Source organism: Rhagoletis zephyria, unplaced genomic scaffold, assembly GCF_001687245.7.
Source record: "Rhagoletis zephyria isolate East Lansing unplaced genomic scaffold, Rhagoletis_zephyria_1.1 Rzeph_scaffold_01206, whole genome shotgun sequence".
NCBI lineage: Eukaryota > Metazoa > Arthropoda > Insecta > Diptera > Tephritidae > Rhagoletis > Rhagoletis zephyria.
The window spans coordinates 58153-74012 of record NW_016158290.1 but is presented as its reverse complement, the minus strand read 5'-3'; the positions used below and the strand labels follow the sequence as shown (position 1 = coordinate 74012).

General features: G+C 42.2%; 1 protein-coding gene across 2 annotated transcripts in view; it reads right to left on the bottom strand.

The window, feature by feature from the left end:
• LOC108363169 (uncharacterized) overlaps window positions 1-15860 on the bottom strand; it is a 41696-nt gene that overhangs the window by 12440 nt on the left and 13396 nt on the right. Inside the window, exons 5-6 of one of the 2 annotated variants that reach the window (XM_017616452.1) lie at window positions 12018-12417; window positions 6827-11975 (exon numbers count right to left, since the gene is read on the bottom strand). In XM_017616452.1, the coding sequence (XP_017471941.1) occupies window positions 6827-11975; window positions 12018-12417 (5549 nt within the window). Of the gene's footprint in view, window positions 1-6826; window positions 12418-15860 lie in introns of both variants that reach the window. The other variant, XM_017616451.1, reaches the window with a different exon arrangement.

Sequence of the window (15860 nt, the reverse complement as noted above, 5' to 3'; positions counted from 1 at the left end):
TTCTAGGAGGGCTTTTCCCATTCCCAATTTACGCAAATGTATAAGTTCATATCTGCGCTTAAAATTTGTATGGAGCTGTAAGCGACAAACTTTATGTGCGCTTATGAATAGTTGTCGATAAATTTAAAATTACTTGTTTTCAAATGGAAATTTTCGATGTTTGTTTTTACACGTTAAGCGTTATCTTCGGTACCGTGTGATTTAACGCTAACAAAAACGTAAATTTTTAAATTGAACGCACAAATATAAATTATACATCAAATTGTTTGAAATACATTGAGAAAACATTAAATTAGTGTGCGATTCTTTTTTCTCGAATGATTAAAGAGTTATAAGTAAAAAAGGAAAATTTTTGAAAGCTCAGTGGTAGCGATTAGGGCTGTGTGATTATTCGATTACTCGAGCAAGTTGGTTTATCAGTTATCCGAATAGTCAATTACTCGAGTAATCAAGATTTTGATTACTCAAAACGATGATTAATCGAATTACTTAAAACCAGACCTGTTAACTTTGGATTACTGTTACTAATCAAAACGATTACATAGGTTCGGTAATCGTACGGTATAATTCAATTAGTGTTTTTAACCGAGGAATTAGTAATCAATTATAATTAGAATTAATCAAAAAACAATCATGATTATTTGTCATTAAAAAAAATAATCTATAATAATCAAAAATAACACAGGTTTACAAAAAAAAAAGTGTATGCATATTAAACCAAACCTATTTATCCCTATGTTATTCGACATGCTGAATGCGAATCCGAGGTCCGTTAGCCTCCATCACGTCAGGTTCGTGGCCATTTGAAGGTCAAGTAGGGAAAAATTCATTGAATAAACATGAAAATTTAATAAAATTCATCGGAATTTGACCTTGGGAGGACCTCCAGATGACCTTGAGGAATCAAGGGACCTCCATACTCGGTTTCAGTGACAACAAAAACAATTTTTTTTTTTTTTAATTTTTATTTAATAAATTTTATGTCCTATTTGACCTACAAATGACCTCGAAGCTGACATTATGGAGGTTAACGGACCTCCGATTCGGGTTCAGCGAATGTAAAACCTTATGTATAGGAATTTTCAGGTTTATTCAATGAATTTTTCCCTACCTGACCTTCAACTGACCACGAACCTGACGTGGTGGAGACTAACGGAGTTCGGATTCGCATTCGGCGTGTCGAATAACATAGGGATATATAGGGTTGGTTTAATATGCATATGCTTTTTTTTGTAAACCTGTGTAATCCAAAAAAGTAGTTGATTAAATTTGGTGATTACTTTTGATTATTTTTGTTCGATTTCATTGTAAAGAAACATACTTGTTTATTTTCTGATGGTATGACATGCTTAAAGTAGCGGAATACACATACATATTTAACATACATGCATACCCTCCAAAAATGCAAATATTCGCAACATCCCCGTTATCTATGGTCATTTGAAAGAACAACGTAACACTGTATTTCACAGCTACATACATATGTTTGTCGACAAAACATTTCTTTCCGTCTAAGCAATTTTATTTTATTTAAAATAATTTAAATAACTATAAATAAGCAAAAATAATAAAAAACAAGAAATAAAGTCTAAGTTCGGGCGGAGCCGAACATTAAATACCCGGCGCAAGTATTAAATATATGGATTTCAGCTTTCCGCAAGCTACCGCTACTTGGGGTGTATCAATTTTGAGTAAATTAGCGTCCTTAAATTTCGAAATATTAAAGTTTCAAGCATTTCTGAAATTTACCGTTATGTCAAAATCGGCCGTAATTTTAGTCCGATTTCAATAATTTTACAAAGCAAGACTCTTCTAAGAAAAGTTCGTTTGGCCATAAACACTAGCTCTGCGAAGTATTTTCAAAATCGAATAACCGAAAGACGTATCTCAGACGCTCGACTGGTACTTTACGTATCATTTGAGCCCAACCAAGCGTCAACATCTCCGTCTTCTTCTTGTTCGGCGCTGTAACCGCCTAAGCAAATCAACTTCAAAAAGTTCAACTGTTAATAGCTTAGTCACCCAGTACCGAAAGAAACTAGTTTAATTATCGATGTTCAACTAGTCTTTTACCCAACACACAACTAGTTGAAGATCTGAATTTCTTCCTTGGAACGAACTGTTGACTTTAACATGGCGATGTCCTAGGCATCAGTCAATTATTCGACTCTGGATTTGATTTCAACTACTTTAGAACGCTTTTGACTTAAAGCACTTTAAAGCCAACCGTTTGATTACGCTTTCGTTCTGCACTTCACACGATGCTTTTCATAATTAAGAAAAACCGAAATTAAAAATTTAAAGTTAAACGTTTCGCCTTATGAGATTTGAACATGGACATTCTTGGCCGCAACCAATTGTAGCAAACATCTTTGCACGATCAGCTACAGCCAGGTATTTTAATGTGCTTTCAGATGTTCAGTTTGTATTGTGTGCAAGCAGCAAGTCGATTGTCCGACTCCGCATTTGATTTCAACTACTTTAAAATGTATTTGGCTTAAAGCAATGCAAACTCAGTATGTTTCCTTTACAGATGACTTTCCATGCTAAAATAGTTAATTGCCCATAGATCATTTTACAACTAATAATGAACTATTTGCAAAGATATGTATCGAAAGTGTAAGCATTTGGTTTATTTCAATGAGGCTTCTAGGTGAGTATACATCAATTTGAAGCTAGTTGCTGCATAGCTAGAAATAAACTACTTTTTCTGAGATAATTGGTTGAGCCTTGCAGTACTGGGTAGCTTTAGAGCAATCATAACCATATTATGTATAGAAATTTAAGCCCGTTTAAAACGACGCTAAGATGAAGTCTCTACGATGAGCAGAACCCGAGATATAACGAGGCACGGAAAAATCCCAACATTGACACATCATATCTCCGAAGAAAAAAATTAAAACAAAATTTCCTGGAATACTTAGCTTATCTATATATATAAAAATGGTGTGAAAAATGTATAGTAATTCATCAATTGAGAACGGTTGGGCCGATTTGGCTAATTTTTTTCCAGTTGTTCGTAATTCGAAGGAGAAGGTTTTGGGAAAACCCTCCGGTGGACCAGGGACCGATCTATTCGAAAAAATCGTATTTATGGTCCGATTTGCTTAAAATTTGGTACGTAGTAAGCTTTTTGCCTATGTTCCGGGAAGTGGACCAGGGACTGATCTATTCGAAAAAATCGTAGTTATGGTCCGATCTGCTTAAAATTTGGTACCTAGGTAGCTTTTTGCCAAGATTAACACATAGGATGCTTCTTTTCCGGGAAGTGGACCAGGGACTGATCTATTCGAAAAAATCGTAGTTATGGTCCGATCTGCTTAAAATTTGGTACCTAGGTAGCTTTTTGCCAAGATTAACACATAGGATGCTTCTTTTCCGGGAAGTGGACCAGGGACTGATCTATTCGAAAAAATCGTAGTTATGGTCCGATCTGCTTAAAATTTGGTACCTAGGTAGCTTTTTGCCAAGATTAACACATAGGATGCTTCTTTTCCGGGAAGTGGACCAGGGACTGATCTATTCGAAAAAATCGTAGTTATGGTCCGATCTGCTTAAAATTTGGTACCTAGGTAGCTTTTTGCCAAGATTAACACATAGGATGCTTCTTTTCCGGGAAGTGGACCAGGGACTGATCTATTCGAAAAAATCGTATTTATCGTCCGATTTGCTTAAAATTTGGTCCGTAGGTAGGTTTTTGCCCAGATTAGCATATAGGATATTTTTTCCGGGAAGTGGACCAGGGACCGATCTATTCGAAAAAATCGTAGTTATGGTCCGATTTGCTTAAAATTTGGTACGTAGTTAGCTTTTTGCCTAGATTAGCATATACGATTCTTTTTTTCCGGGTAGTTTCACTTCTTCTTCTTATCCGCCATGTTAACTATCTGACAGAAAACGTGTTTCGTATTTTTTGTTGTACCAACTTTTTCAAAAAAAAGTACAGCTTTTGACGTTGGAAAAATAAAACAAAGGAAAGCCAAACATATAAGTAGAGAATTTGTCTAATATTTTTAAATAATTTTCTTCATAACTGCTGCTTCCGTNATCGGCGGCCGATAAAGTCCGTGGTGTGCGATAGATCTAAAACATTTTAAACAAGAAATATTGCAGTCACATTTTCGTTTTTAGGATTTTTATTCATGTGATAAGCAGTAGCAAGAATGTATGTATGTATTAAATGGTGTGAAAAATTTATAGTAATTCATCAATTGAGAACGGTTGGGCCGATTTGGCAAAATTTTTCTTTTAGTTGTTCGCAATTGCCAGGAGAAGGTTTTTACGATAGAAAATTTTGGGAAAACTTTCCGGGAAAGTCGGGAAATTGGAAAAATCGAAAATTGATTTCTTTGTATGGATGGCTTTCGAATGGTAAAATAGAAAATTCTGGAAAAGTCGGAAAAATTCAGAAGAACGCGAAATATTTGAATCTTTTTCGACGAAATTTTGTATTTTATCGCATGATTTGATAATTTTGGACAATGTTAAGGTGGAAAATTCGTTGTGAAGCTTGGAAAATTTCGGATAATTGTGAAATTCATTGTGAACATGAATCAATTGGGAACAATTTTCTCCTAGATATGTTTCATAACCGATTCGAATGGTTGCTGCTTTTTTGGAAAGGTGTTTAGAAGGAGTGCACAAAGTTTTAATTTTTCCGATATGTGGGGCAGGGGTCGACCTACGCTAAAAAATTAGCATATAGGATCCATTTTTCCCGTTACGTGGGCCAGGGACCGATCTATTCGAAAAAGCCTTATTTATGGTCCGATTTGCTTGAAATTTGGCACGTAGGTAGCGTATTGTCTGGGTTAGAATATAGGATACTTTTTCTGATAGGTGGACCAGATACCGATCTATCGGAAAAAATCTTATTTATGGTGCGATTTGCTTGCAACTTGGCACGTAGGTAGCTTATTGTCAGGGTTAAAATATTGGATACTCTTTTTCTGATAGTTGGACCAGGGACCGATCTATTCCAAAAATTCTTATTTATGGTCTGATTTACTTGAAATTCGATACCCGTATTATAGATATTACGTAGAATGGAATTGAGTCATTGTTTTACAGTTCGAAAGGTGTTTGAAGGCGCTGCAAACATGCGGGTATTGGCTATTTAACAATAGTTATTACACACGCCAACAAAAATATAAACAAATTTGATGCAGCTAATGTTAACGCTAATTTTGACGTAAGCATACAGTTTCCGTCAGCTCCAGATTTTAAGAAAAACAAGGTCAGTGTCAAAGAATCGCGATTTTGCAATATTTGAGAAGCTCTAGCAAAGAATCAAAGGGTGGTAGAACCTCCCACTTAAGCTTAGATTAAAGAAAGAAAATCTCGGCTACTATCCCTGCAAATTCCTGCACCTTTGCTTGATGGTCACTTATAGTTATTTGTTGAACAGGAAAAACTGATTTTGGGAAGTTTGAGTACCTACCGCAATTAAGAAAAGTTCCACTTAAGCTTAAATTAAGGCTTGGACTTCTGACTTCAATCCCTGCAAATACCATTCCTGCACCTTGACCCTGCGGTCCTTGCTTTACGTTGACTAAACAGAATGTGGATCAATGATACTCACCAGTTTGGAAATTGCCACCAACTAGACTATACAGATTCAAGAACGATTCACTATCGAGCCGCAAGGACTTCTTCCCGGTATAACGCTTTCATCAGGTTATTTAAGACGCTAATGGAGAATATTCCTTCTGTCGACCACAAAACCAAACGTGAACGTGAATTGCTGGCGAAACGTTGGACCAAATATTTCAATAAAAAAATTAATTTTGGGCGGGACGAAGTTCGCCGGGTAAGCTAGTTTCATGTATAGAACCCATAAAAAAAATTTGGAGCGAATCAGAGATATCATTTTTATACGAAATCCGTCCGACTTAGAGCGCGGTTACCCACGAACGTGTGCGTAGAAGTACGTAGAAAGATATCAAGTATGCTGTTGATAGAAAGAGAGAGAAGCAACGTCTACGTCACGGTCATGCGGTGGTGTGTTTTTTTTATCACGCAGATCCCATAAGATTGATCGTGTCAGCTGACACGTTCTCCGTTTTTGCGTCCGTGGGTAACTGCGCTTTTAAATATTAATGGCTCATATAACAAATACGAAAATTTCGGATAAAAATCGAAGAAATTACAGTTTTTTAAAATCGCCACTTGCCACGATTTTGAACTTCGAGCTTCCTCATTCGGTAATATTCGAAGGCTATCGTCAGTACAAACTACATCGCGCTTCTTTAAAAAATTGAAGAAGTCCTGTTCCATGGACTGAGACGATACAACCATCGGAGACAATATCTTTCGGTGATGAGACCTTCAAACTGCGAAGAGTTAGAGCGTCTCATATGCAGTGTCTGTCTCAACTCTTGTTTAATTTCCATATCGAAATTCTCTCAAACGCCAGAGTGCTTTTCCATACGGGGAACATTGTTCGTAATGGCAAAGGCAAAGAGACTGCAAGGCGATTGATCTTCCGATTGTAAAGTACACTGCGCTTTGGTGGGAGCCTGAAACTAGTCTGACAAAACTAAAGACCTGTCAGAATGTCTCTCCAGGAACGGGATTGCCTTCGATGTACGTTTTTAATGTGCCTTTAAAGGGGCACAACATCATATGCTCAGCAACCAGTTCTTCCTGGATTGTTATCGCACAAACCAAAGAGGCTCCTCTATACCAATTACAAGAGTTACCACAATGACAAGGTTCACAATAAGTATATGTATATGTAAGCCTTGAATAAAAGGGCAGGTTAAACGTATAACAATAAGAACGCTGGCTTGGACAATTCTATAAAATAGCTACGCATTTAACTTACCATACATTATCTGCTTGTGGCTGCGCATCGTGGACAGCGGCAGCTTTCTGCTGATGCACAGGTGCGCTCGCGTCATTCGGGCTGCTATTCAGATTGTTAAGCGTATCGCTGTCTGCAGTCGCTTCTACTGTGTTAACAGCGTCGACAATCACCTCTTCTATCGGCTGCTGATGCTCAATCGAGGCGTAGTCGACATACTCGATTGCATTGGATACATCTTGTGGACGCAGTGAGTTTATCTCAGATACTGCTGCATCTACAGTCTCCTCAATCGGTGCAGTTGTATCATTTAGGTAAACTTCTTCAATGATGCATTGCTCTTCTTCTACTATAAGTGGCGAATTGCCTTCATTGCCTTGAGCATTAGTGTCGGCATTGTCTTCAACTTGCATTTCTGCGGGATCCACTTCAATATAATTGTCAATAGCAGATTCGGAATTTGCCTCGTCATCAGCTGCATTCTGTTCTTCTTGTGTTTGAATGATCTCAATTCCTGTATCACTTTCGTCGTTCGAGCTCTCCAGTCGCCTACATTTTGCTCGCTGTATCAGTTCTTCTTGCTCTATTAATTCGCTCTCTTGTATAGCATCGATTTGTGTGGCGCCGCTGGCATTTCGACGGGGTGTAGCTTTGGCCGCACTACGGCGTTTGCGGGTGGATCCAACAGATTTTACTATAGGTATGCAACTGGCAGGAGTTTCTTCAACAAACACTTCAGACGCTTGCTCATTGCTAGGTGTTGTTTCCATGGGCTCCGCGTGCACAACGTCAGGTATTGTTACTGCAGGTTCGTTTGCTTCATGCGTCGCGGCAACAACTTCAACGAACGCAGCTTCACACTTTTCGTTTGTTTCGTTCACTTTTACTGTTACATCTGATACTTTCGTTGATTTTCGTTGTTGCTGATGTGCTGGCGTCGTTAACTCCTTTCCCTCGTTTTCATCTTTGGTTGTTGCTTCGTCTAGATCGGACAAGTCTAGCTCTTTCATATAATCGTTCGATTTGGCTTGTTGCTGTCGCGTCGATCGAGTTAGACGTTTTCCGCTAGTCACCTCTTTGGTAAATTCACCTATGCGTTGTGGTGAAACGCTTGCTGAGTTCGCTGATCTGCGTTTTAAGCGCTCAGCGCTAGTTTCAAGTTGTGCCTTTCCTTCTTCAGTCTCTGGCGGCGCGTTTGAATTTTCGTTTTTATTTATTATACGTCGCTTTTGAGTTTTAGTCAGCACTTTAGCTCTCAGCGACAACGCTTCCGCATCGCCTTCGTGACCGGAAAGTGGTTCGTGCGGTGGGCTTTCGATGAAATCGTCGTCCATATCCGAGTCTTCGTCGTCAATATTCTCAGTGGCTATTACAGCAGCTAGTTCTTCAGGAACCACTTTTGATTCGTTATTCAAAAGCTCCGCGGCATTGACTTCATTCTCCTGTTGCTCCGCCTGTTGTTGCTCCTCCGCTGCAGCATCATGCAATACATCCTGCGGTAGCTCGCCTTGCGCATTACTTGCGTCTCCTTGTTCTTTAAAGCTATTATCCGTAAGTTCTTCCGCGTTTCCACTTTCGCCTAAGTGGTCGCAATTCTCATCATGCGTATCGAGGGCTTGTATCTCAGTCAGAGTTTCAGCCTGAATTTGTTCTCGCGTCTCTCCGCTTTCCACGCTTACCAAATTATCATTCTCCGCCCTCTTTTCGCCATCCAATTCTTCAACATTCGCTTCGTAGTCTTGTAAATTTTTTCTGTCGCTTTCGTCTGAAACACTGTGTGCTGCTAGATTGTCCGTGTTATCGCATGTGGCTTGCTCAATTGCTACAGTCATTTGCTCATCAAAGTTTGATTGCTCTACTGAAGGCTCCTTCACATCTTCTTCCATTTTGTTATGCCCCTCCGGGCCAATAGGTGGCATCAACTCCTTACTTTTACCTTCCACAACTTCGCTGGACTCTTCAACACGTTCCGATTGACTACTATCTACAATGACAGCCTGTTCACCGGTGCCCTCTTTCGCTGGCACTTCTTCCATTAACTCTATTCCACCTCCTTCGCCACCTGCTACAAACAACGCAGTTTCCAGGGTGTTTTGCACTTTCCCGTCTCTGTGAACATCGCCTACACCTACCATTTCAATTTCACTTTCCAATATCTTCGCCTCTTCACTGCCCGCTGGTATTACCTCCATCAGCGCATCAGTGGGAGTCATCAGTCTACCAGTTATTGTTGGCAAACGTTCATCATCCAGCATTGAAGTGGGGGAACCAAATTCTGCGCCAGCCTCGGAGATGCAAACCGAACTGTTGTCGTCAGTGGGCGAAGTGAGTCGGCTTTGTGGCAATTCTTCGCCTATCATAGCTGAGTCGTGCTGCTGATCCTCCGCTATATCATGTTTCAGAGCGGCAGCCAAAGAATCGTCGACTTCCCCCAACGGTTCTTTATCATCTAGATTCGATCGTGGCTCAGTTAACCGCACTTCTGCGGCTTCTGTGACCACAGCTACCTGTGCGAGCAGCAAATTGGGTTCAGTAATATTTTCATTGTCTGCTGGGGTGTCCTGCATTATAACTGAATCTTGTCTAAAGGTGTCTTCTTTGCCAGTAGCATTTCCCTTCACTTCTGTTAGAATTTGCTGCTCTACAGCAGCATTGACAACTTCATTTTCGCTCAAGTTCGTGTGCTCGCTAGAGTTTTCTTCAGCTCCCAATCTTTGTTTTGTATTATCAATCTGATCGCTCAAATCTTGTAATTTCGAATGGTTTTCATATGGCTCAGCATTTTCTCCTGCCTTTCTTTCATTGTCTGGCTGTGTAGATGCACCACCATTCCCTTTACTTGCTTCGTCGGCATGAATTATTTCCCCAAAGCTCTGCTCACAGTTAATTTGTAACTCCGTCATTGAGCCTATATTTTCACCATTTACTTCTTCCGTCTCGCTATTTTTCTGCTCCACGCTCGAATAACTTACAACCTCCATTACGGTTGTTGTGGCTAAAGAACCATTAACAGCTTTAAATCTTAAAATTGTCGAATCCTCAGCGCTTTCGGTTCTGAATGTTTCTTCCTTGAACCCAATTTGGGCATCTGCTACAACTTTTCTGACTTCTTCGCTTTTTTCGTTGCCAATCGGAGCATCTGTTGGTGGCATTATAGCAGGCGGCTGCTCATTTTCATACACACCAACTTTTTCTACATTCGCCAGCACTTTGTTTTGCTCAATTTTTGCTTCATATATAGCTTCTTCGATATTTTGTTGTTTCTCATTTTCTTGGCGTTCCTCAGTCATTGCTATGACAACAGGTTCCTCCACCTTTGGTTCTATAGCCTCCCGGATTTGTACGGACGCCACACCTCCCATTCCAACGCCTGCCAATGGTGGCACTTCCTCGATACGTGAACGATTTCTCGACTTGAAAATGCGCTTGCCTCTTTCTTTAATCGGCAAACCCTTTACTGGTAACTCTTCCTTGTTGCTACCGTAAGAGTGTGTACGCGAAACGACCGCGGGTATGGCAGCATCAACTATGCTGGGCGCTGTTGTTTGTTCCAGCAACTTTTCGATGTCGTACGCCAGCTGCTGGTCCTTCTGTTCGGTAGAGCGGCGTTTCTCGCTTTCAGACGGCAGCCCGTTATCTGCCAGCGCTTTCTCCTGCGCTTTGTCTGGGGAGAGATATTTCTTCTTGAAGTCGGCTATTGACCTTAGTGCGTCGCTGCAGCTATCATCTTCTTCCTCTTGGAACTCGAAACAATCAGTTCGTTGTTGCTGCTGCTGTGCAGCGGCGGTGCTAGTCAAAGGGCGTTCCTCCTCTTTTAAACGCTGAGGCGACATAGGCATAAGTGGTTCTTCTGTTTCCATTGGGACATGTTCTGATTCGGTTGAGGTTGCCAGTGTTTCAGTTGCTGTTTTCTGCCTCCTGATGATTTTTTGTCTTTTTTCACGGCCTCTTTGCTTTGCCGGCTGCTTATGGGCTTTCATTTTTCCTTCCTCTTCTTTTTCCAATTTCAAATCGATTCCGTCAATTTCTTCGTCTGATGCGATCTGTTTATTTTCTTCGGTGTCCACAACTTCGTTTTTCGCCACCTCACTGCCCACTAAAACAAACTCATCACCGTTCTTCAGATGCACTATTGGATTATCGTCACTCTGTTCTACTCTCTCATACGTTTCCACATTTTTTATGTACTCCACTGCTTCTACCTCTACTTTAGCTTGCTTTTCTCCCTGCACTAATGTGTCCTCATTTATTTCGTCCAAGGTGTCAACAAGGTCTTTTCTTGTGTCGTTAACTAGTAAACCGTGCGCTGCCGTTTCATTTCCATTTGTACCTGCTTCGCCCACCGACGCCTCCGTTTCACCATCAGTACCAGTGTTGTCATCAACAATAATTGTTTCACCGCTATTTGGTGGCACCACCGCCACTACAACCACTGAATCGGAGCTGTTGCTGCTGCTGCAGTTGATACTCTCCAGGTTCACAATTGCCGCTGGCGACTTGACTGTGTAGTCACTTGTAAATTCTTTTAATACCGCATCCCGCCGATCTTTCTTCGGTATGTTCCTAATACGATTCTGATTTGGATTTGAAGTTTGTGGACTAGCGTTGCTGATAGCCACATTTATTGGCGTCGCGATAGCATATACCGACTCATCTTTTTTAATGACTGTTGCTTGAATTGTTAACTCACTCATTCTGAATTCATCTCCTTCTGTGACAGGCACATCGCTTCGTTTTGCGTGCTCCTTGAAGTCATCCAACATTTCTTCGTCTTTCTCCCCGTCACTCCAATCAGCCAGCAAGCGTTGTCGTATCTCCTCTGCTGTGCTATTCAACACGGCCGACGTGCTACCGATCTCACCAGCCTCCAAATTATGCTTCCGCGGACTGCATATGCGCAACAGCTCCTCTGTCGCAGGAGATGATGAGTTGTCAGTGGTATCGTCATCGCTCAGTTTGAGTTCTCCTTTCTGTGCGCCAATCGGTATGCCATCTGGTAAAGTAATTTCAGTAACATCGGCATCTATACGCAACGAAGAGCGTAGTTTCTGGCGCGATGAACTGGCAGCGCTTAAAATCGCGCTTTCAGCTTCCGCCAACTGCGGTTTTTGTCTGTTTTTAGCGTTTCGCCTATTTAACGGCGTAGCATTGTTTTCTGACTTTGGTACGTAGGCTGCGCTGGTGCCAAGTGTTACAGGATATTTGCGCTCAATATCTTCGCCCAAGAAGCTGCTGGATGTGTCTTTAGTTGATGTTGCCGGCGATGTTGTGGTGCACGCAATGGCATTAGCAGATTCCTTGGCAGCGCTAGTTATGGTAGCTGAAGGTGGTTTGCGTGCGGATGTCGAGGCGGCTGGTGCTGTTGGTGTGCCACCCGCACTATGTGTACGACGATGCATGATCATGACATTCTGACGTTGGCTAGAGAAATTGCACAGATTACACCGATAAAAGTTTGTATCGGCGCTACTTGCGGCAACCGAATTTGTGTTGTAGTTTGATGTAATTAGGGGTAATGGTAGGGGTTTTCCTGCTTCTGGAGAGCGAGTTGCTGTTGAAGTTGTTGTTGTTGAACGTTGTGGTGTAATATTGAGAATTTTCGTAACAGAATCCTGGAAGAAAATAAATTGATGGGATCAGAGAAGCGCATGTCTTAATGAAATTAAGTAAAAAAATGCAGATAATTATTTTGCAAGTCATGTAAGCAACTTTATGGAAATTCTACTTAAAAAAATATGTAGTTCAAATATCTGAATCTATCATTCATCCATCGAAATCCAATTTTCCTGAGATCTACGAAAATGCGGTCACTAAATCCGAACAGCTACGAACGTAATTATTTGTCGTAAGTACATATCGCACACTGCCTTCAAACGCGGCACAACTCAAAATTTTGCAAATATCTACGCCCAGGCCGATGCAGATGATGTGGCCTGCCGCGCTTCCTTCTCTGTAAGTTGTTTGCAAGAGTGCGCAAGTAGCAGTGAACATGATTCGAAGCTTGGTGTACTGAGAATGTTCTGTCCGCTAACCCAACCAAAACTAGTGTGGTGCTCTTCACTAAAAGGAGAAAGTTGGATGTCCTTGTTCGCCCCACCCTTAATGGAGTCACTATTCAGACTTATTTCGAAGTAAAGTAATTAGATATAGTCCTGGATAGTAAACTTTTATGGAAATCTGACGTTGGACAAAAGATGTTCAAAGTTTTAACAGCTTTCTGGAAATGTAAACAAGTCTTTGGTAAAACGTGGGGTCTGCCCTCTAGAGAAATTCTGTGGATTTACACTCGATGATAAGCCCGATAATCAGCTATGCATCTGTGGGAAATCTGCTTGTCACACTTTAAAGAACGATCGTATAAGTGTGCTTTACGAGAACTTTTCCTACAACACCTGCTGCTACTCTGGATGCACTGCTAACGCGGACCATTTCGTCGTTTAAAGTACAAAACCGCGTATCATCATTCTGCAAATATTGGATTTGCTCGCACAAGTTCTTGGCTCAATCCTTATCCATTCGCCCTGAAATATACTATCCAGAAATGCCATTTCTTTATAAAAAAGAGAACCATTTTGAAATATGAGTATTTTTACTCTCTAGATTTATTCAACCTCACATACGCGGTTTTGCATTTTGTTGATACGCGGTTTGTACTTTAAACAACGATTTTAACTTATCTCTTGGGGAACATGTGTTCGTATTTTCAATCCTCAAGGTCATGGAGTACGTTGTGAAAAATAGGTGGAGAAGTAGGTGTTCACGTGTCTGTAGGAGCAGCCAAGCAACACTAAAGGCATTAGCCAGTCCTCTAACTACTTCTAAGCTAGTTCGGCAATGCAGGTCCCAATCTATTATTATTACTAATGACTGGGAGGTGTCGAGGGGCTCCAGCGGGTCTTGCTACGTATTTGCTTTCATTGAGCAGACCGGAGTGCAGACAACTTGTGGGACTGTTGACTGGTCGCTCCTCGTTGCATAAACACCTGATTGTGATAAGCATACATTCCCACGACAGCCGGTTCTACGTACCGGAATGACTCGGGTTTTACCCGACCAAGAGCTGTTGTTTGCCAACACCATCTGCTCCGTGCGCCAGAAAAGAGTACACCGGAACGTGACATCAGTCAAATGCAACACATGCCTTGGCTGGTGCCACTTCCGTCTATGCTCTGGCCTACGCACCACACGCGAGTGGTCAACAAATTTCAGCGCCCCCTGCTGCAGAGCACCACCGAAGCAAAAAACATCGCACCCACTGCAGTTACCCACCACTAGGCAGCAATATCAAATGCGTCGGTCGCAACAAGCCCAAGGTAGACCCCACACGTCCTGCACCTCTCGTATCGCGACCAGCCTCCCAAGGCTTACGAAACTCGTATAACTGAACTGCAACGGACTCCAGAGCAAGATTGAAGAGACAGTAGTCTTTATTGGTCGCCGTGGCATATTGTAAGCTGCGGTCCAAGAAACGAAGTTGCGCCGCCTACAATGTTCTCCGTAAATATCGCGAGCGATATAATGGTGGAGGTTTAGCGGTCATCGTACACCACACAGTGCAGTATCGGTTTCTCCAAGACATCGACCCGAGGTCGCATCACCCTAGAATGTCAGGGCATAGCTGTCCGGTCAGGCGATGTCGAGCTCGAAATATTTAACGTCTATATACCCCGTCACCTGCTGCCCGGCAGGATATCACCCTGACATAGGTGCGCTACTCAGAGGTGAAAACCAAATGGTAGTAGCTGACTTCAACGCGCACCACGATCTCTGGCACTCAAGCCTGGCCAATGATCGTAGGGGAAATCTTTTGGCTGAGCAGATAGACGATTCGACATTCTGCACCATGAACCACGATGCCCCACCAGGAATGTGGGTAGCTGCAGCAGCTCGCCAGACCTCACAATTGCTAGCGCTGGTCTGATCAATAGCATATCATGGCGACCTATTCTAACACTGCCCATAATCATCTCGATCAATAAGCCCACCGACTTTGCACCCGCGGACCACCGAACCTATACCAACTTTATCAAAGCTGATTGGAACGGCTTCGCGGAAGCTACCGCAGCTGTACTATCAAAAGAGCGTGACCACCTACGCCATGTCGATCCCGGGGACCATCGATTGAAGGACCTTGATTTGGAGATTCGGCAACTTGTAAATCAGCTCAAGCGGAAAAAGTGGGAAGAACACTTGAAGTCCTGTAACTTCGCCTCTGGTGTGATTAAACTCTGGTCAACCGTGAGGTCCTTGTCCAACCCGACGAAGCGCGTGGAAATTTCATTCGAAAGTCGCGCCTCGTCGCACCCGAAGAAATTCGCGAGCTACTTTAGCCGCCAATTTACACTGCATACTTCGGTAGACACCACCACTTTGCACCACTTGTTTTCACCACCGACGAAGTGAAGGTGGCCACCGGGAAGGCGAAATCCTCCAAAGCCATTTGACCCGACGGACTCTATATGCTGATGGTGGAACATTTGGAGCCCGCGGGAGTAGCATACCTAACGGAGGTCCTCAACCTGTCAATGGCCACTCTCAACATTCCTGATGTGTGAAAATCAGGGAGAGTGGTCACACTACTTTCGCCGGTCACGAAGACACGAGAGGCCCTGCTACTCCCCTACTTCACTTACTACCTGACCCCAGCGAAGTATCAGCATGGCTTCCGTAAAGTACACAGCACAACAACAGCACTTAACGCCATAAACACCCAAATAACTGGTGGACTAAACCGTTTGACACCTTCGGTCCCACAGGGACTCAAGCGGTGGACGGCGGATTATATGAGTGATCGACAGAGGTCAGTAATCTTCAGAGATCAAACCTCGAAACCTAGAAGAATAAAACAGGGGGTCCCACAAGGTGGCATTCTCTCCCCCTAACAGTTTAACTTCTACATCTAGAAGCTCCCTCAGCCGCCAGAGGGAGTTTTGCTGATCTCATACGCTGACGCGTATGTTGTGGAAAGAAAACATTTTTAGCTCTCATTTTTTAAGAAAAAATGGTATGTAGTGCTAACTTGACACCATACACCTAGTCGATAGAATTGAGATAT